At 48.8% G+C, this 22071-nt stretch overlaps 1 protein-coding gene across 1 annotated transcript; it reads left to right on the top strand.

Moving 5' to 3' along the window:
- The first annotated feature begins 17439 nt into the window (after positions 1-17439).
- Positions 17440-21628, top strand: LOC123441844 (mitogen-activated protein kinase kinase kinase 18-like). Its single transcript, XM_045118051.1, has 2 exons — positions 17440-18820; positions 21391-21628. Exons 1-2 carry the CDS (start codon positions 17544-17546, stop codon positions 21626-21628), a joined length of 1515 nt encoding a protein of 504 aa, XP_044973986.1. The 5' UTR covers positions 17440-17543.
- Positions 21629-22071: the final 443 nt, after the last annotated feature.

Below are 22071 nucleotides of genomic sequence, written 5' to 3' on the forward strand. Positions count from 1 at the left end.
CTCAAATCCGAGGGCAAAGTGTTTGTTGCTAAAAACGGAGCTTTTCTCGAGAAGGAGTTTCTCTCGAGAGAATTGAGTGGGAGGAATATAGAACTTGACGAGGTTGTCGAACCTCTCATCCCTCTGGATGGTGGCGCAGGGCAAGGGGAAACCTCTGTCGTTGCGACGCCGGTTGAGGAGGAAGTTAATGATGATGATCATGAAACTCCGGTTCAAGTTTCTGTCAAACCACGCAGGTCGACGAGACCACATGCTGCTCCAGAGTGGTACGGCAATCCCGTCTTATCGATCATGTTGTTAGACAACAATGAACCTGCAAATTATGAAGAAGCAATGGTGGGCCCAGATTCCAACAAATGGCTAGAAGCCCTGAAGTCCGAGATAGGATCCATGTATGAGAACAAAGTGTGGACTTTGGAAGTACTGCCTGAGGGCCGGAAGGCTATTCAGAACAAATGGATCTTTAAGAGGAAGACGGCCGCTGACGGCAATGTGACCGTTTATAAAGCTCGACTTGTGGCAAAGGGTTTTTCACAAGTTCAAGGAGTTGACTACGATGAGACATTCTCACCCGTAGCGATGCTTAAGTCCGTCAGAATCATGTTAGCAATAGCTGCATTTTTTGATTATGAAATCTGGCAGATGGATGTCAAAACGGCATTTCTTAACGGTTTCCTTAAGGAAGAGTTGTATATGATGCAACCTGAAGGTTTTGTCGATCCTAAGAATGCTACCAAGGTGTGCAAGCTCCAGCGATCCATTTATGGACTGGTGCAAGCATCTCGGAGTTGGAACAAACGCTTTGATGAGGTGATCAAAGCATTTGGGTTTATACAAGTGGTTGGAGAATCTTGTATTTACAAGAAAGTGAGTGGGAGCTCTGTGGCGTTTCTAATATTGTATGTGGATGACATATTGCTGATTGGAAACAACGTAGAGTTTTTGGAGAGCATAAAGGATTACTTGAATAAAAGTTTCTCTATGAAGGACCTAGGAGAAGCTGCTTACATTCTAGGCATTAAGATCTACAAGGATAGATCAAAACGCCTGATAGGACTTTCACAAAGCACATACCTTGATAAAGTTTTGAAAAGGTTCAAAATGGAACCGTCCAAGAAAGGGTTATTGCCAGTTTTACAAGGTACGAGATTGAGTAAGACTGAGTGCCCAACAACTGATGAAGACAGAGAGCATATGCGCTCCGTCCCCTATGCTTCAGCCATAGGTTCTATCATGTATGCAATGTTGTGCACTAGACCGGATGTTAGCCTGGCCATAAGTATGGCAGGTAGGTTCCAGAGTAATCCAGGAGTGGATCACTGGACGGCGGTCAAGAATATCCTGAAGTACCTAAAAAGGACTAAGGAGATGTTTCTCGTGTATGGAGGTGACGAAGAGCTCGCCGTAAAAGGTTACGTCGATGCAAGCTTTGACACAGATCCGGACGACTCTAAGTCGCAAACCGGATACGTATTTATTCTTAATGGGGGTGCGGTAAGCTGGTGCAGTTCCAAGCAGAGCGTCGTAGCAGATTCTACATGTGAAGCGGAGTACATGGCTGCCTCGGAGGCAGCTAAGGAGGGTGTCTGGATGAAGCAATTCATGACGGATCTTGGAGTGGTGCCAAGCGCACTGAATCCAATAACCTTGTTCTGTGACAACACGGGTGCCATTGCCCTAGCAAAGGAACCACGGTTTCACAAGAAATCCAGACACATCAAACGACGCTTCAACCTCATCCGCGACTACGTCGAAGGGGAGGACGTAAATATATGAAAAGTGCACACAGATCTGAATGTAGCAGACCCGCTGACTAAACCTCTTCCACGGGCAAAGCATGATCAACACTAGAACTGTATGGGTGTTAGATTTATTACAATGTAATTCGCATGATGATGTGAGGGCTAGATTATTGACTCTAGTGCAAGTGGGAGACTGTTGGAATTATGCCCTAGAGGCAATAATAAATATAGTTATTATTATAATTCCAGTATCAAGATAATCGTTTATTATCCATGCTATAATTGTATTGAATGAAGACTCATTTACATGTGTGGATACATAGACAAAACACTGTCCCTAGCAAGCCTCTAGTTGGTTAGCCAGTTTATCAACGATAGTCAGTGTCTTCTGATTATGAACAAGGTGTTGTTGCTTGATAACTGGATCACGTCATTAGGAGAATCACGTGATGGACTAGACCCAAACTAATAGACGTAGCATGTTGATCGTGTCATTTTATTGCTACTGTTTTCTGCGTGTCAAGTATTTATTCCTATGACCATGAGATCATATAACTTACTAACACCGGAGGAATACTTTGTGTGTATCAAACGTCGCAACGTAACTGGGTGACTATAAAGATGCTCTACAGGTATCTCCGAAGGTGTTCGTTAAGTTAGTATGGATCGAGACTGGGATTTGTCACTCCGTTTGACAGAGAGGTATCTCGGGGCCCACTCGGTAATACAACATCACACACAAGCCTTGCAAGCAATGTGACTTAGTGTAAGTTGCGGGATCTTGTATTACGGAACGAGTAAAGAGACTTGCCGATAAACGAGATTGAAATAGGTATACGGATACTGACGATCGAATCTCGGGCAAGTAACATACCGAAGGACAAAGGGAATGACATACGGGATTATATGAATCCTTGGCACTGAGGTTCAAACGATAAGATCTTCGAAGAATATGTAGGATCCGATATGGGCATCCAGGTCCCGCTATTGGATATTTACCGAGGAGTCTCTCGGGTCATGTCTACATAGTTCTCGAACCCGTAGGGTCTGCACACTTAAGGTTCGACGTTATTTTATGCGTATTTGAGTTATATGGTTGGTTACCGAATGTTGTTCGGAGTCCCGTATGAGATCTCGGACGTCACAAGGGTTTCCGGAATGGTCCGGAAACGAAGATTGATATATAGGATGACCTCATTTGATTACCGGAAGGTTTTCGGAGTTACCGGGAATGTACCGGGAATGACGAATGGGTTCCGGGAGTTCACCGGGGGGGCACCCACCCCGGGGAAGCCCATAGGTGTTGGGGGTGCCGCACCAGCCCTTAGTGGGCTGGTTGGACAGCCCAAAAGGGGCCTATGCGCATTAGGAAGAAAATCAAAGAGAAAAAGGAAAAAAAAGGAGGAGGTGGGAAAGGGAAGAAGGAGTCCACCTTCCAAACCAAGTAGGACTCGGTTTGGGAGGGGAATCCTTCCCCCTTGGCTCGGCCGACCCCTTGGGGGTTCTTGGACCCCAAGGCAAGTCTCCCCCCTCTCTCCTATATATAGTGGGGTTTTAGGGCTGATTTGACACAACTTTGCCACGGCAGCCCGACCACATATCTCCACGGTTTTACCTCTAGATCGCGTTTCTGCGGAGCTCGGGCGGAGCCCTGCTGAGACGAGATCATCACCAACCTCCGGAGCGCCGTCACGCTGCCGGAGAACTCTTCTACCTCTCTGTCTCTCTTGCTGGATCAAGAAGGCCGAGATCATCGTCGAGCTGTACGTGTGCTGAACGCGGAGGTGCCGTCCGTTCGGCACTAGATCGTGGGACTGATCGCGGGATAGTTCGCGGGGCGGATCGAGGGACGTGAGGACGTTCCACTACATCAACTGCGTTCACTAACGCTTCTGCTGTACGGTCTACAAGGGTACGTAGATCACACATCCCCTCTCGTAGATGGACATTACCATGATAGGTCTTCGTGCGCGTAGGAAATTTTTTGTTTCCCATGCGACGTTCTCCAACACCTCTGCCCTAGGTTTTGCGCCTATATATTCCCTAAAATCCTAGAAAAAATCAAGAGATCATCGAAATTACTTTCCGCCGTCGCAAGTTTCTGTCTCCGCAAGATCCTATCTCGGGCACGTTCTGGTGCCCTCTCGGAGGGGGAATTCAGACACGAGGGCTTCTTCATCAACACCGTGACCTCTTCGATGATGCGTGAGTAGTTCACCATAGACCTACGGGTCCATAGCTAGTAGCTAGATGGCTTCTTCTCTCTCTTGGATCTTCAATACAAAGTTCTCCATGATCTTCTTGGAGATCTATCCGATGTAATCTTCTTTTGCGGTGTGTTTGTCGAGATTCGATGAATTGTGGATTTATGATCAGATTATATATGAATCTTATTTGAGTTTCTTCTGATCTCTCTTATGCATGATTTGATATCCTTGTAATTCTCTTGGAGTTGTGGGTTTTGTCTGGCCAACTAGATGTATGATTCTTGCAATGGGAGAAGTGCTTGGTTTTGGGTTCATACCGTGCGGTGACCTCACCCAGTGACAGAAGGGGTAGCGAGGCACGCATCTTGTTGTTGCCATCAAGGGTAAAAAGATGGGGTTTTCATCATTGGTTTGAGATTATCCCTCTACATCATGTCATCTTGCTTAAGGCATTACTCTGTTTTTCATGAACTCAATACACTAGATGCATGCTGGATAGCCGTCGATGTGTGGAGTAATAGTAGTGGATGCAGACAGTATCGGTCTACTTGTCTCGGACGTGATGCCTATATGTATGATCATTGCCTTAGATACCGTCATGACTTTGCGCGGTTCTATCAATTGCTCGACAGTAATTTGTTCACCCACCGTAATATTTGCTATTTTGAGAGAAGCCTCTAGTGAACACCATGGCCCCCGGGTCTAATCCACACCATATTTTCAGCCTTACACTTTTTCTTCGTTGCACTTTCCGCCTTCAGATCTCACTTTGCAATCAATCTTGAAGGGCTTGACAACCCCTTTAAAGCGTTGGGCGCAAGCTCTTTTGTGTTTGCGCAGGTACTATGGACTTGACGAGATTCTCCTACTGGATTGATACCTTCGTTCTCAAACTGAGGGAAATACTTACTGCTCCTGTGCTACATGTTGGGTTACGTAGCATAAATTCAAAATTTTCCTACGCATGTTCAGATCTTCCTATGGAGAGACCAGCAACGAGAGAGGGGTAAGAGCATCTTCATACCTTTGAAGATCGCTAAGCGGAAGCGTTGCTAGAACGCGGTTGATGGAGTCGTACTCGTAGCGATTCCGATCTAGTGCCGAACAACGGCACCTCCGCGTTCAACACACGTGCAGCCCGGTGACGTCTCCCGCACCTTGATCCAGCAAGGAGGAGGGAGACGTTGGGGAAGAAGTCCAGCAACACGACGGCGTGGTGTCGATGGAGAGACGAGGTCTCCCGGCAGGGCTTCGCCAAGCACCGCGGAGAGGAGGAGGAAGAAGAGCAGGGTTGCGCCGAGGGAGAGGGAAAAGTGCCATCTCCAATGGCCAAAACCCCTCTATATTTATAGGAGGAGGGGGAGGGGGTGCGCCACCCCTAGGGTTTCCCCCCTAGGTGGTGCGAAAGCCACCAGATGGGAGGGGGGCGGCGGCCAGGGCAGGGAAAGGGGGGCCGCACCCTAGGTGGGCCTTGGGCCTCATCTGGGCCTAGGGTTTCCCCCCTCCCCCCTTCTCTGGTGCGTATGGGCTGGGTGGGGGCGCACCAGCCCACCTAGGGGCTGGTTCCCTTCCCCACTTAGCCCATATAGCCTCCCGGGGTCGTTGCCCCCCTTCGGTGGTCCCCCGGGACCACCGGTACATTACCGGTGACGCCCGAAACACTTCCGGTGTCCAAAACCATCCGTCCTATATATCAATCTTTACCTCCGGACCATTCCGGAGCTCCTCGTGACATCTGGGATCTCATTCGGGACTCCGAACAACTTTCGGTAACCTCGTATAACAATTCCCTATAACCCTACCGTCATCGAACCTTAAGTGTGTAGACCCTACGGGTTCGGGAGACAGGCAGACATGACCGAGACACCTCTCTGGCCAATAACCATCAGTGGGGTCTGGATACCCATGGTGGCTCCCACTTGCTCCACGATGATCTCATCGGATGAACCACGATGTCAAGGATTCAATCAATCCCGTATACGATTCCCTTTGTCTGTCGGTATAGAACTTGCCCGAGATTCGATCGTCGGTATACCCATACCTTGTTCAATCTCGTTACCGGTAAGTCTCTTTACTCGTTCCGTAGCACGTCATAGTGTGACTAACTCCTTAGTCACATTGAGCTCATGATGATGTTCTACCGAGTGGGCCCAGAGATACCTCTCCGTCACACGGAGTGACAAATCCCGATCTCGATTCGTACCAACCCAACAAACACTTTCGGAGGTACCCGTAGTGCACCTTTATAGTCACCCAGTTACGTTGTGACGTTTGATACACCCAAAGCACTCCTACGGTATCCGGGAGTTGCACAATCTCACGGTCGAAGGAAAAGATACTTGACATTAGAAAAGCATTAGCATACGAACAATACGATCTAGTGCTAGGCTTAGGATTGGGTCTTGTCCATCACATCATTCTCCCAATGATGTGATCCCGTTATCAATGACATCTAATGCCCATGATCAGGAAACCATGATCATCTATTGACTAACGAGCTAGCCAACTAGAGGCTTGCTAGGGACACATTGTGATCTATTTATTCACACATGTATTACTGTTTCATGTTAATACAATTATAGCATGAACAATAGACGATTATCATGAACAAGGAAATATGATAATAACCATTTTATTATTGCCTCTAGGGCATATTTCCAACAGTCTCCCACTTGCACTAGAGTCAATAATCTAGTTACATTGTGATGTATCGAACACCCATAGCATTATGGTGTTGATCATGTTTTGCTCGTGGAAGAGGTTTAGTCAACGGGTCTGCAATATTCAGATCCGTGTGTACTTTACAAATATCTATCACTCCACTCTGGACATGGTCCTCGATGGAGTTATAGCGGCGCTTGATGTGCTTCGTCTTCCGGTGAAACCTGGGCTCCTTTGCTATGGCAATGGCTCCAGTGTTATCACAGAAGAGTGTCATAGGACCCGACGCACTTGGAACCACTCCAAGGTTGGTGATGAGCTCCTTCATCCAAATTCCTTCATGAGCCGCTTCTGAAGCAGCTGTGTACTCCGCTTCACATGTAGAGGCTGCCACGACTTCTTGCTTGCTGCTGCACCAGCTCACTGCCCCACCATTCAACACATATACGTATCCGGTCTGTGAGTTAGAGTCATCCGGATCTGTGTCGAAGCTAGCGTCGACGTAACCCTTTACGACGAGCTCTTCGTCACCTCCATAAACGAGAAACATTTCCTTAGTCCTTTTCAGGTACTTAAGGATATTCTTGACCGCTGTCCAGTGTTCCGCACCGGGATCACTTTGGTACCTCCCTACCAAACTTATGGCAAGGTTTATATCAGGTCTGGTACACAACATGGCATACATTAGAGAGCCCACGGCTGAAGCGTAGGGGACAGAACTCATCTTCTCTCTATCTGCTGCCGTGGTCGGCGACTGGGTCTTACTCAATCTCATACCTTGCAAAACTGGCAAGAACCCTTTCTTTGAGTTTTCCATATTGAACTTCTTCAATATCTTGTCAAGGTATGTACTTTGCGAAAGACCTATGAGGCGTCTCGATCTATCTCTATAGATCTTGATGCCTAATATGTATGCAGCTTATCCAAGGTCCTTCATTGAAAACTCTTGTTCAAATAGGCCTTTATGCTCTCCAACATCTCTATATTATTCCCCATCAATAATATGTCATCCACATATAGTATGAGGAAAGCTACAGAGCTCCCACTCACTTTCTTGTACAGACAGGCTTCTCCGTAAACCTGTATGAACCCAAACGCTTTAATCACCTCATTAAAGCGAATGTTCCAACTCCGAGATGCTTGCACCAGCCCATAGATGGAGCACTGGAGCTTGCACACTTTGTTAGCACCCTTAGGGTCGACAAAACCTTCTGGTTGCATCATATACAACTCTTCCTTAAGGTTCCCGTTAAGGAACGCTATTTTGACGTCCATTTGCCAAATTTCATAATCATAAAAGGCGGCAATTGCTAACATGATTCGAACTGATTTCAGCTTCGCTACGGGAGAGAAAGTCTCTTCGTAGTCAACCCCTTGAATTTGTCGAAAACCCTTTGCGATAAGTCAAGCTTTGTAAACGGTTACATTACCGTTTGCATCAGTCTTCTTCTTGAAGATCCTTTTATTTTCTATGGCTCGTCGGTCATCGGGCAAGTCCACCAAAGTCCATACTTTGTTCTCATACATGGATCCTATCTTGGATTTCATAGCCTCAAGCCATTTATTGGAATCCGGGACCGCCATTGCTTCTTCATAGTTCGAAGGTTCACCGTTGTCTAACAACATGATTTCCATCACAGGGTTGTCGTACCACTCTGGTGCGGAGTGTGCCCTTGTGGACCTTCACGGTTCAGTAGTAACTTGATCCGAAGCTTCATGATCATCATCATTAACTTCCTCTTCAGTCGGTGTAGGCGCCACAGGAACAACTTCCCGCGCTGCGCTACTTTCCTGTTCGAGAGGGGGTGTAATTACCTCATCAAGTTCTACCTTATTCCCACTTACTTCTTTCGAGAGAAACTCTTTCTCTAGAAAGGATCCGTTCTTGGCAACAAAGGTTTTACTTTCGGATCTAAGCTAGAAGGTATACCCAATAGTTTCCTTAGGGTATCCTATGAATACGCATTTCTCCGCTTTGGGTTCGAGCTTTTCTGGTTGAAGTTTCTTCACATAAGCATCGCAGCCCCAAACTTTAAGAAACGACAACTTAGGTTTCTTGCCAAACCATAGTTCATACAGTGTCGTCTCAACGGATTTAGACGGTGCCCTATTTAAAGTGAATGCTGCAGTTTCTAATGCGTATCCCCAAAATGATAGCGGTAAGTCGGTGAGAGACATCATAGATCGTACCATATCTAATAAAGTGCGATTACGATGTTCAGACACTCCGTTGCGCTGCGGTGTGCCAGGCGGCGTCAGTTGTGAAACGATTCCACACTTCCTTAGGTGTGTGCCAAACTCGTGACTCAAATATTCTCCTCCACGATCAGATCGTAGACATTTAATTTTTCTGTCACGTTGATTCTCAACCTCACTCTGAAATAACTTGAACTTTTCAAACGTCTCAGATTTGTGCTTCATCAAGTAGATATACCCATACCTACTCAAATCATCGGTGAGAGTGAGAACATAACGATAACCACCGCGAGCTTCAACGTTCATTGGACCACACACATCAATATGTATTATTTCCAATAAGTCGGTTGCTCTCTCCATTATTCCTGAGAATGGAGTCTTAGTCATCTTGCCCATGAGGCACGGTTCGCATGTGTCAAATGATTCAAAGTCAAGAGACTCTAATAGTCCATCAGTATGGAGCTTCTTCATGCGTTTAACGCCGATATGACCAAGGCCGCAGTGCCACAAGTATGTGGGACTACCATTATCAACTTTGCATCTTTTGGTACTCACACTATGAATATGTGTAACATCACGATCGAGATTCGTCAAGAATAAACCATTCACCATCGGAGCATGACCATAAAACATATCACTCATATAAATAGAACAACCATTATTGTCTAACTTAAATGAGTAGCCATCTCGCATTAAGCAAGACCCTGATACAATGTTCATGCTTAAAGCTGGTACTAAATAACAATTATTAAGGTTTAAAACTAATCCCGACGGTAGATGTAAAGGTAGCGTGCCGACGGCGATCACATCGACCTTTGAACCATTCCCGACGCGCATCGTCACCTTGTCCTTGGCCAGTCTCCGCTTATTCCGCAGTTCCTGCTTTGAGTCGCAAATGTGAGCAACAGCACCGGTATCAAATACCCAGGAGCTACTACGAGCGCTGGTAAGGTACACATCAATAACATGTATATCACATATACCTTTAACGTTGCCGGCCTTCTTGTCCGCTAAGTATTTGGGGCAGTTCCGCTTCCAGCGACCCTTTCCCTTGCAATAGAAGCACTCAGTCTCAGGCTTGGGTCCGTTCTTTTTCTTCTTCCCGGCATCTGGCTTACCGGGCGCGGCAACAACTTTGCCGTCTTTCTTGAAGTTCTTCTTACCCCTGCCTTTCTTGAAACTAGTGGTCTTGTTGACCATCAACACTTGATGCTCCTTCTTGATTTCTACTTCTGCAGACTTGAGCATCGAGTACAACTCGGGAATGGTATTCTCCATCCCTTGCATGTTGTAGTTAAGCACAAAGCCTTTGTAGCTTGGTGGGAGAGACTGGAGGATTCTGTCAATTATAGCATCATCCGGAAGTTCGACTCCAAGTGAAGTCAGACGACCGTGTAACCCAGACATTTTGAGTATGTGCTCACTGACATAACTGTTCTCCTCCATCTTACAGCTAAAGAACTTGTCGGAGACTTCATATCTCTCGACACGGGCATGAGCTTGAAAAACTAGCTTCAGCTCCTGGAACATCTCATATGCCCCGTGTTGCTCAAAACGCCTTTGGAGCCCCGTTTCTAAACTGTATAACATGCCACACCTGACCAGAGAGTAGTCATCACTCCGTGTCTGCCAGACGTTCAGAATGTCCTGGGCTGCTGCGGGAGCGGGAGGGTCACCTAGCGGTGCATTAAGGACATAAGCCTTTTTAGCTGCTTCAAGGATGAGCTTCAAGTTGCGAACCCAGTCCGCATAGTTGCTACCATCATCTTTCAGCTTGTTTTTCTCTAGGAATGCGTTGAAGTTGAGTTTGACGTTGGACATCTACAATATTTATAAAGACAACTTTTTAGACTAAGTTCATGACAATTAAGTTCATTTAATCAAATTAAGTATGAACTCCCACTTAAATCGACATCCCTCTAGTCATCTAAGTGATACATGATCCATGTTGACTAACCCGTGTCCGATCATCACGTGAGACGGACTAGTCACCATGGTGAGCAACTTCATGCTGATCGTATTCAACCATACGACTCATGTTCTACCTTTCGGTCTCTTGTATTCGAGGTCATGTCTGTACATGCTAAGCTCGTCGAGTCAACCTAGGTGTTTCACGTGTGTAAATCTGGCTTACACCCGTTGTATGCGAACGTTAGAATCTATCACACCCGATCATCACGTGGTGCTTCGAGACAACGAACCTTCGCAACGGTGCACACTTAGGGGAATACGTTCTCGAAATTTTAAGAGGGATCATCTTATTGTGCTACCGTCGTTTTAAGCAATAAGATGTAAAACATGATAAACATCACAATGCAATCATATAGTGACATGATATGGCCATTATCATCTTTGCTCTTTCGATCTCCATCTTCAGGCATCGCATGATCATCATCGTCACCGGCGTGACACCATGATCTCCATCATCATGATCTCCATCATCGTGTCTCCGTGAAGTCGTCACGCCAACTACTACTATCACTACCACTATGGCTAACCGTTAGCAATGAAGTAAAAGTAGTAAGCACATGGCGTTGCATCTCATACAATAAATTAAGACAACTCCTATGGCTCGTGCCGGTTGTCATACTCATCGACATGCAAGTCGTGAAACCTATTACAATAACATGATCATCTCATACATCATACATGCAACATCACAACTTTGGCCATATCACATCACATGTCAAACCCTGCAAAAACAAGTTAGACGTCCTCTAATTGTTGTTGCAAGTTTTACGTGGCTGATTTGGGTTTCTAGCAAGAACGCCTTCTTACCTATGTGACAGCCACAACGATGATATGCCAAAGCTATTTACCCTTCATAAGGACCCTTTTCATCAAATCCAATCCGACTAGAGTAGGAGAGACAGACACCCGCTAGCCACCTTTATGCACGGTGTGCATGTCTGTCGGTGGAACCAGTCTCACGTAAGTGTACGTGTAGAGTCGGTCCGGGCCGCTTCATCCCACAATACCGCCGGGAAAGAATAAGACTAGTAGCGGCAAGCAAATTGACAAATCATCGCCCACAACTTTTGTGTTCTACTCGTGCATAGAATCTACGCATAGAAAACCTGGCTCTGATACCACTGTTGGGTTACATAGCATAAATTCATAATTTTCCTACGCATGTTCAGATCTTCCTATGGAGAGACCAGCAACGAGAGAGGGGTAAGAGCATCTTCATACCTTTGAAGATCGCTAAGCGAAAGCGTTGCTAGAACGCGGTTGATGGAGTCGTACTCGTAGCGATTCCGATCTAGTGCCGAACAACGGCACCTCCGCGTTCAACACACGTGCAGCCCGGTGACGTCTCCCGCACCTTGATCCAGCAAGGAGGAGGGAGACGTTGGGGAAGAAGTCCAGCAACACGACGGCGTGGTGTCGATGGAGAGACGAGGTCTCCCGGCAGGGCTTCGCCAAGCACCGCGGAGAGGAGGAGGAAGAAGAGCAGGGTTGCGCCGAGGGAGAGGGAAAAGTGCCATCTCCAATGGCCAAAACCCCTCTATATTTATAGGAGGAGGGGGAGGGGGTGCGCCACCCCTAGGGTTTCCCCCCTAGGTGGTGCGGAAGCCACCAGATGGGAGGGGGGCGGCGGCCAGGGCAGGGAAAGGGGGGGCGCACCCTAGGTGGGCCTTGGGCCTCATCTGGGCCTAGGGTTTCCCCCCTCCCCCCTTCTCTGGTGCGTATGGGCTGGGTGGGGGCGCACCAGCCCACCTAGGGGCTGGTTCCCTTCCCCACTTAGCCCATATAGCCTCCCGGGGTCGTTGTCCCCCTTCGGTGGTCCCCCGGGACCACCGGTACATTACCGGTGACGCCCGAAACACTTCCGGTGTCCAAAACCATCCGTCCTATATATCAATCTTTACCTCCGGACCATTCCGGAGCTCCTCGTGACATCTGGGATCTCATTCGGGACTCCGAACAACTTTCGGTAACCTCGTATAACAATTCCCTATAACCCTAGCGTCATCGAACCTTAAGTGTGTAGACCCTACGGGTTCGGGAGACAGGCAGACATGACCGAGACACCTCTCTGGCCAATAACCATCAGCGGGGTCTGGATACCCATGGTGGCTCCCACTTGCTCCACGATGATCTCATCGGATGAACCACGATGTCAAGGATTCAATCAATCCCGTATACGATTCCCTTTGTCTGTCGGTATAGAACTTGCCCGAGATTCGATCGTCGGTATACCTATACCTTGTTCAATCTCGTTACCGGTAAGTCTCTTTACTCGTTCCGTAGCACGTCATCGTGTGACTAACTCCTTAGTCAAATTGAGCTCATGATGATGTTCTACCGAGTGGGCCCAGAGATACCTCTCCGTCACACGGAGTGACAAATCCCGATCTCGATTCGTACCAACCCAACAGACACTTTCGGAGGTACCCGTAGTGCACCTTTATAGTCACCCAGTTACGTTGTGACGTTTGATACACCCAAAGCACTCCTACGGTATCCGGGAGTTGCACAATCTCACGGTCGAAGGAAAAGATACTTGACATTAGAAAAGCATTAGCATACGAACAATACGATCTAGTGCTAGGCTTAGGATTGGGTCTTGTCCATCACATCATTTTCCCGATGATGTGATCCCGTTATCAATGACATCTAATGCCCATGATCAGGAAACCATGATCATCTATTGACTAACGAGCTAGCCAACTAGAGGCTTGCTAGGGACACATTGTGATCTATTTATTCACACATGTATTACTGTTTCCTGTTAATACAATTATAGCATGAACAATAGACGATTATCATGAACAAGGAAATATGATAATAACCATTTTATTATTGCCTCTAGGGCATATTTCCAACACTACATCACCCTTTCCTCTTCATGGGAAAAACCAACGCAAGCTCAAGAGACGACACAAGGATCTTTGGCACCATTGTCAGGGAAGAACTTTTGTTGCCGTAGCAGCCATGCTTGATTACGTGCAAATCTGGCGCAAGCTTCAGCACGTGCAGTTATCCCCTCGGCCAAACACCATCCTATGGCGGTGGACCGAGAGTGGTGCCTACTCTGCCTCCTCCTGCTACACAACCCTTTTCACCGGCTCCACGACATCTGAGCACCGGCAGCTAGTCTGGCAGTCCGGTGCACCCTTGTCTGCTAGGTTCTTCCTGTACCTGCCTCCTTGAAACGTTGCTGGACCGCCGGCAGGCTTGCTCGGCGAGGGCTGCCATAGGAATCGACTTGCGTCCTCTACTTGCACGACCCGAAAACTCTCCAGCATATCTTGACTAGGCGCGCCTTCGCACGGGTTGTGTGCCATGAGATCCTGACGTGGTGCGCCCTACCCCCCTCCCCCCGCCCGATGGGCCTGGTGGTTACTTTGGTTGGCTCGCCACCGTATACCTAACGTTGCCCATGGCCAAGCATCGAGGACTCACGACCATTGCTGCCCTGATTGCATGGGTACTATGGCGCCACCGCAACGCGGTTACCTTCGACAAGATCCTCCCCTCTTCCTCCGTAGTGATCGCTTCGATCAAGGATGAAGCCCGCTCCCTGGCATTTGCCGGAGCCACACAACTAGCTATACTTACGCATGTAAGTTGAAACCATGTTAGGGGCTGAGCAACCCCACTTCTCCACCCCCCTATTCACTCGATCGCCATGAAATTTCCTTCTAGCGCACGCGTCCATGGCATCACCTTGTAGTTTTCTTCCCTTCTATCAATGCAAAGATACTCTATCTAAGCATATCCGCGAAAAAAGATCCTATGGACATTGGTACAAGAAAAGGGCGCTACAAAATACTTGTGATGTGTCCCTCACTCCCACCCCTTCATCCTCCTCCCCCCACCCCCACCCCCCAAACGACACCCGCTCTAGTGACTCTCGGGTGAAAAACTGGACACCGCCTCTGCCCCCATCCACCTTCCTTCCCTCGTCGCCGCCAGAGGTGCCTACCGGCAAAGCATGTCCTTCTTCGGGGCCGCCCCAAGGCGGAGCATTTCTCGCAAGTGAGACCCGATGGCTAGCCCGATCGGTTGGTTCACTTCTAGCTGGATATGGCTTACATTGGTGCGGTGATTGGTTCGGTTGGCGCTAGAGGCACCGAGCATTGACGGCGAAAGCTCGCTTCCCTTCTTCATTGGGTGTGTGATGGTGGCATGGAGTGCATGCGCTGGTGACGCGATGTCGATGGGCTTCAACGAATGGATCTAGGCTAGGGGGGCAATCACATGTGGTGGCAACTTTGGTGGTAGAGGTTGGCAGTGATGTTGTGGTGCTCCACTATCGGTCAATGGCGCGCGAACTTTTGTTCGTTGCAATGGTTGGGCATCTCCTTCCTTTTAGGCTTCCGGTTGAAGGGGGGTCGGGTTTGGATTTCCCTTGTGTAGGCTGTGGATGAAAACCTTAGATTGGACATTGTATGTTCGGGTGGTGGTGGTTTTGTGACATCGCTTACTCCTTGGAGTCGCCATATTTGAAGTCCATGTTGTTGTTAGTTGTAGGAGTGTCTCGCTGTAAGTGGAGTTAGGTTTGTGGTGTCATTGGTGAAGGTGTGTGGGGCTGGTGGCGGTGTCAACGAGCGAGGGGCCATGGAAGATGGTGGTTGTGATGTGGTGGTGGATGCTTGCTGCGGGCTTGATGGTAGTTGTGTCACGACGAGGTTGGGGTTGGCAGTGGTTGTTCGGTATGTTCTTTGGGGTTCGATGGCGGTGCCTTTCGCACGATAGGTTGACCATATGTTTATCCTTGCAATGGTGTCTCACATGTGTTGTTTTGCTTGCTCAAGACCCTCCCATGGATGTCGATATGTTGCCACGAGCTTCGTGCTCATGTTGATGCCTAGTTCATCTTTGCTCATTGACGGCACAAGATGCCTCTGTAACTTGCTAATCAATCCAAATTTCTATGGCGGAGCTCCGAGTCAAGGTTCGTGTTCGGTTACACACGTAGAAAGATAAACAGAGTATACCATCTCTGAAATCGTGTTCTAGAGGTTTCTTTGGGAACGATGCGATCTCCAATCAAGAACTCACCTTTCATTGTGATTGTGTGAGTGAGTGATCAAGCATGTCTTCCATCTAGGAAGCATATATAGCAGATCAAATGTTGGCCGATGGGAAGCCATACGTTGGTGCTTGTGAACGACGTGAAGATAAGTTGCCTTTACCATGTAGCAAGCTAAATTGTGCTCACAACATGGTGAAGGACAATCTAAATTTTTAGTATGGTGAAACCATAGCACAGCGAAAAATATTTATAATCAGCTATATAACGACTACACTTAGCATATGCAAGAAATCCTTTATTTTTTTATGAGTAATTCCTTTATAAACGCTCTTTTTTAGAATCGTTGGCGCTCACTAATGTTGAAGTAGTGTGCTGGGGTAAACAAGATTGCACTAGTGCAATCGCTAGTTATCCTCATATGGCCCACAATCACTTTTTTCAGCGGATGCCCACAATTACTTAACCACCAAATCGCTACAGAAAAAAAGGCCCAAGGGCCTTGATGGAGTGCCTTGTTCAGTCTGCTAGACAATAAAATTGTAGTGAGAACAAATTGGGATTAATCCTTCTCCACATCACTTTCCTAAAAGGGTCCCAAGCCGCTTTCATGTCGGCAATCAGTGCCCCTTGCCCAAAGGACTTAGTCGTCATAACCCTAGCTAGGGCTAGCCACTTTGGTTTCTCATCTGGTTCATCCGCTTCATCCTGTCAAAGTAGATTATCCAACTCATCTTCCTCCACATGCAAACGCTCCAGCAAAACGCTGGAATCTTCACGAGGTTTAGGTCGTGATCCACTAGCTTCCGGGGACGTAGCCATCTCGCAAGGTGGTGAAACCCTAGCCGCCCGCATTTGAAAGAGATAACAAACCGGGCAACAGGAGGACGGACAATAGCTGTCATCGACACTGGGGCCGATCGATGACAGGAAAACTCAGAGCAGCGGGCGCCGGAGGACAGGGGAACCCTAGCTTTTTCGTCGCTAGGGGAAAAATATACGTCATGAGTTGGTTGAAATCTACGTAGATAGTTAGCTGTAAACTTTGGTTGTAGTTGGAACTGGTTGGATGCTTTGGTTTGATGGTTTCGTCAATGAAATCGAAGGGAATCTCCCTCTTCTTAATAAAAAAAACAATGAGAAAGTCCACTGGAAGCTACTTTTTCTGAGTGCCCGCTGAAACTACAGATATAACAGTAGGTGGGATACGTTGTAGACCAAATACTCTCCATGGTTTCCAGCCGTAATAATCCAATAATAACCTCCAGAGAGCATCGAGCATGAGAGAAGCGATGACGCGGCCGAAGAACATTCGGTGGAGAGAGAGAGAGAGAGAGACAGACGAGACGAGCGCTCCCGGCCTCTTGTCTTGCCCAATTTTGACGTCGTTTTCCATCTGCTTTCCGGGCTCTCGGAACCCAAATCAGCCAATCCCCCACGTGCCGCGAAACGAAGCCACGTTGACGACCCCTCCGACTGGCCCGGCCCACGCGACAGTGTCCCGTCAACGCCTCCCGTTTCCTCGCGCAGCTCCGCTGCTCACATGCTTTTCACACGACACCGCTGCTACGGATGGATACCGAAGCCACGCCACCTGTCCTCCCCCCGCCTTATATACGCGCCCAGACGGATCGAGCTCCACTTCAAATCGCAGAAACCAAAACCAATCGAGCGAGCCAGGCAGCTACCCGCAGCAGCCACCACAAATTCGAAATCCCTCCTCCTACCTGCAAGAAACGAGCGCCGAGGAAAGAAATGGACTTGGCGGTCGGCGGCAGCTGGACACGCGTCCGCACGCTCGGCCGCGGCGCGTCCGGCGCCGTTGTGTCCCTCGCCGCAGACGTCTCCGGCGCGCTCTTCGCCGTCAAGTCGGCGCCCGCGGCCGCCGCGGACCAGCTCAGGCGCGAGGGTGACATCCTGTCCGGGCTCTGCTCGCCGCACGTCCTGCCCTGCCTCGGCTTCCGCGCTGGCGCCGCCGGCGAGTGCCAGCTCTTCCTCGAGTTCGCGCCGGGCGGCTCTGTCGCCGACGTGGCCGAGAGGAGCGGGGGCCGGCTCGAGGAGTGCGCGATCCGACCGTACGCCGCCGATGTGGCTAGAGGCCTGGCGTACCTCCACGGGAGGTCCCTCGTCCACGGGGACGTGAAGGCGAGGAACATCGTGGTCGGCGCCGACGGCCGTGCCAAGATCGCGGATTTCGGGTGCGCGAGGACGGCGGGTTCCGATCGGCCCTTGGGTGGCACGCCGGCGTTCATGGCGCCGGAGGTGGCGCGGGGCGAGGAGCAGGGCCCCGCGGCCGACGTCTGGGCGCTGGGCTGCACCGTCATCGAGATGGCCACCGGCCGCGCTCCGTGGAGCGACATGGGCGACGTCCTGGCGGCGATGCACCGGATCGGCTACACGGACGCCGTGCCGGCGGTGCCGGCGTGGCTGTCCGCAGAGGCGAAGCACTTCCTGTCCATGTGCCTCGCAAGAAACGCCCGCGACCGGTGCACGTCGGCGCAGCTGCTGGAGCACCCGTTCCTGGCATCAGCCGGCTGCGGCGTGAAGCCTGAGGAGGCGGCGGCCAAATGGGTGTCCCCCAAGAGCACGCTCGACGCCGCGCTCTGGGAGTCCGACACCGAAGACGACCACGACGACTACGGTTCAGAGAGCCCCGCCGAGAGGATCAGAGCATTGGCATCCCCTTCCTCGGCATTCCCGGACTGGGACTCTGACGAAGGCTGGACCGACGTGCTCAACGAGAGCCGCGATGCCGCCGCCAACGCCGCCGAGGACGAGCCCGCGTCATCGGGCGAAGAAGCGTCGGAAACGGAGGCCGAATTCTCGGGGTCTGCATACGTGGAGGATGCCGATCGCGTGCGTATTGTAGGATCAACCGCTCCCTCAGCTGAGCAGCACAAAGAGTTTTGTTCGGGCCTCTTCGGCGACCAAATTGTATTTCCTGTCAGTGGTACCGTTGATGAAAGTGAAATGACAGAATCGTTATTGCATCAAACCATAACTATTACTACTACTCCCCATTTCAATTCCTTGTTAATTTCTGCCGAACTAATAAGTGTGGCGCGACGATTCCAGAACGTCGCTCAAGAGATATGCATGAACCATTGGCGAACACCGGACGGAGTAGGGGTAGCAGTAGCGTGTATCCATCTTCCCATCTCATGGGGCCATGCCAAAAGGGGTTGCTAGACCACGCTAGAGAAGGCCACTCCCCATTCGACACACTCGGGTCCTTTATCCTTCCTTTGGCTTGTGCACTACCCCGTCAGTTCCCAACCAGGAATGCAATGCTCAGCAGCAAAAACAAGACCGGATAAACTGATCGACGAGCACCCTTGATTAGACCCTGGTTCTCACTCTTATCTTACTGACAGACAGTGATCTGGTCAACGGGGAGTCTTGTGACACTGGCCAGAGCTACAAAACCCAAAGGCTTGGGACATATCGCCATGCGGCCGCGTCTCCAAGTGGCGGCGTGCTCCGAACGCCCAGGTGTTCTTCTCAGACGGCGTAGAAAGTTGCCGTACACGTCTGATGTTTGCCACACGTGGAAGTAGGGATGGGATGAGAGTGAGCTTGTTCAAATCCTCAAGGTTAGCTTACCGTGACACGCGTCCAAAAACCCCGGAAAGCTCTTCCGTGGAACTTGTGCCCATGTTTCTAGATTTTCCAGCTCTTGCAGCTTGCCTATCTTGCCTAGCTTGCCCAAGGAGCAGCCGTACGTAGTTATTTCTAATCTGTTTCATCTGCGTTTTTTTCCTTCGCCTGCCATGAAAGCCCTAAACCATGTATGCGTAGCATGCTATTTTTTCATTCTGTGAACAGTAATTTGCGATTGGTTATCTAGTTCCAAAAGCGTGAGTTCGTGCTGCTGTAAAAGAATTTGGTCGCCAATACAGCATCTGGATCTTTTTCCCAACAACCTTGCTGTGAGCCAACTACCTTGACATTTCTGCTGGCGAGTGGTTCTGCAATTTGTTTTTTTTTTTTGTTTGGTGATGAAGGGGGCGCTTTGGTGCTTCTCCAGCTGCAAGGCCAGTGTTCGTTGTGTGGGGGACTAGTTTAGCTGGCTGTCTGCCTCTAAAACTCTACTGTACGTAGTTGGGAAGGCAAGGCACTGCCAGTGCGGCACCCAGGCAAACCGTATTAGTAGGTGGCTCGCGTCCAAAGTCAACATTCCTACAGCACAACCATCTTTCTGCTTAACGATCTCAACGCCCAAGATTTGACCTGCGCATCAGGCGGTTGAGCAGCAAGAACCCCGTGCGTACGTCAGCGCCGCGGTCGCCACATCTCACTGATGACGTCACCTTTTTTTTGGGGGGGGGGGGGGGGTATAGATATAGATATCTCAGACAAGTGAGGATCCAGACTAGTAACACATTGCTGCTTACGACTTGTTCATTTCCACCTGACATATTTTGGTATGAAGAGGTAGACCGGCGTTTGGTTTGGACGGACCCTGGATCTGCTGCGATTTGTCTTCATGAAATGGTTGAGAGGGTGTTTGGATCCAAAAGACTTATTTTAGTCTGACTAAAAATAGTCTCTTTAAGAGGGTGCTTGGATACGTTTTAGTCCAATGATTAAAAGTAATGAGACTAAAATTTGCTAGCCTTATCCATGCTTGGATCCAAATACTAAGAGTAAGTACAATAAGGTACAGTCAGCAGGCTGTAAGGATTAAAATACTATATTTTTACTGAGTTGGATGAGAGAGAAGAGGAGAGAGAAGGGAAACGGGCTCTTCATGAAGAGCCAGCTCTAGCATGTGCTCCTAGGTGTTTTGTGAGAAGGAAAGGTGGGCCATATATGATAAAAGTAGTACTCTTTTATAGCTAACTATTGTACAAGCTAGCTATAAGATGGGTTATAAGACTGCTTATAGCCAGCAGTTGGCTATACTATTAACCATGCTCTAAAGAGACTAAAATTAAGTTAATAAGCATTTATTATCCTCCAAACCCTCCAATCCAGAACTTGCATGAGGAGTTAAATGAGGAGAGAGAGGACTAATGCACATTTTAGTAGGGGTACCCCTGACTAAAAGATTTTAGCCTCAAGACTAGTTTTAGCCTCTCTTTAGTCAGGGGTGTTTGGAACTTTAGCCTCTTAAAGAGACTAGTATTAGTCAGACTAGTTTTAGTCCCTTGGATCCAAGCACCCTCTAAGAGGCTAAAGTTTCAAGCACCCCTGACTAAAGAGAGGGTAAAACTAGTCTTGAGATTAAAAAAATTTAATCAGGGATACCCCTACTAAAATGTTGATTAGTCCTCTCTCTCCTTATTTAACTCCTCTACTTTAACACAGTCAAGTTCTTGATTGAAGGATTTGGAGGATAATAAATGCTCATTAACTTGATTTTAGTCTTTTTAGTATTTAGATCCAAGCATCGTGAGGCTAGCAAGTTTTAGTCCCACAACTTTTAATCATGGGAGTAAAAGAGTTAATTCCATTTTTTACCCCCTCTTTTGACCTTTTTGACAGGGATTACCCCATATAAGTGAAATTCATCCATTTTACCCCATTTAAGTAAATTTGTGTCAGTGTTTACCCTATTTTTATTCTTTTATACATTCTGTCAATTTTTTATTTTTTGCAGCCGGTTTCAGCACCCCGCTCGATTGCACATGCAGTTCTTTTTCCGGTTCTACTTCATGCATACCACATCCTTATCTTCCCCCGGCTCCTCCAGCTTGCCGTTCCTCCATCTTACTGCCACACCTTCAGCACCGACGAGGGGCGGCTGGAGGCTCCCTGTCGGTGTGCCTACGACGGCTTTAGTCTTCACGGCGAGCCTCCATACGGTTTCAATCAGCTGCGAGATCGTGGGGCCGTGACTTTCGGTAAAAAAACGTGCCAACTACGGTCATGAAGGACGATGACGGCGTATGTGACGTCGTTTCCTTCTTGAGGCACCGTTGTTGCAGGTCGTGGCACCCCACTTGTGATGCTCCGGGGGAAACCCTGGATCTGGTTCTACGGGATCGAATGATGATGGCACCTTCGATGTCGTTGTCCCTCCTAGGGGTATCATTTTGGAGCACATGTTGGCTGGAGGGGACAAGAGGAGGAGCAGTGTTACATCTACGACAAGGCCGACGACGGATCCCGACGGCACCCGTTCATCAAAGGGATAGGATTAGCAACATGTGTTTTCTAGATGGTAGTTTGAGGCCTACTGATGTACTACATTATATGGTATTTGTGAATAATTAATAAAATGACCGTATGCATCGTCCAGATGCAGAGATCGGGGGTATATCCTCCTTTCCAAACTCGA

The sequence above is a fragment of the Hordeum vulgare genome, chromosome 3H (genome assembly GCF_904849725.1).
Source record: "Hordeum vulgare subsp. vulgare chromosome 3H, MorexV3_pseudomolecules_assembly, whole genome shotgun sequence".
NCBI lineage: Eukaryota > Viridiplantae > Streptophyta > Magnoliopsida > Poales > Poaceae > Hordeum > Hordeum vulgare.

Coding starts and splice junctions, on each gene's coding strand:
- LOC123441844 (XM_045118051.1), top strand. CDS start 17,544: ATGGACTTGGCGGTCGGCGGCAGCTGGACACGCGTCCGCACGCTCGGC. Junction 18,821..21,390: donor ACTCCCCATTTCAATTCCTT/GTTAATTTCTGC, acceptor TATTTTTTGCAG/CCGGTTTCAGCACCCCGCTC.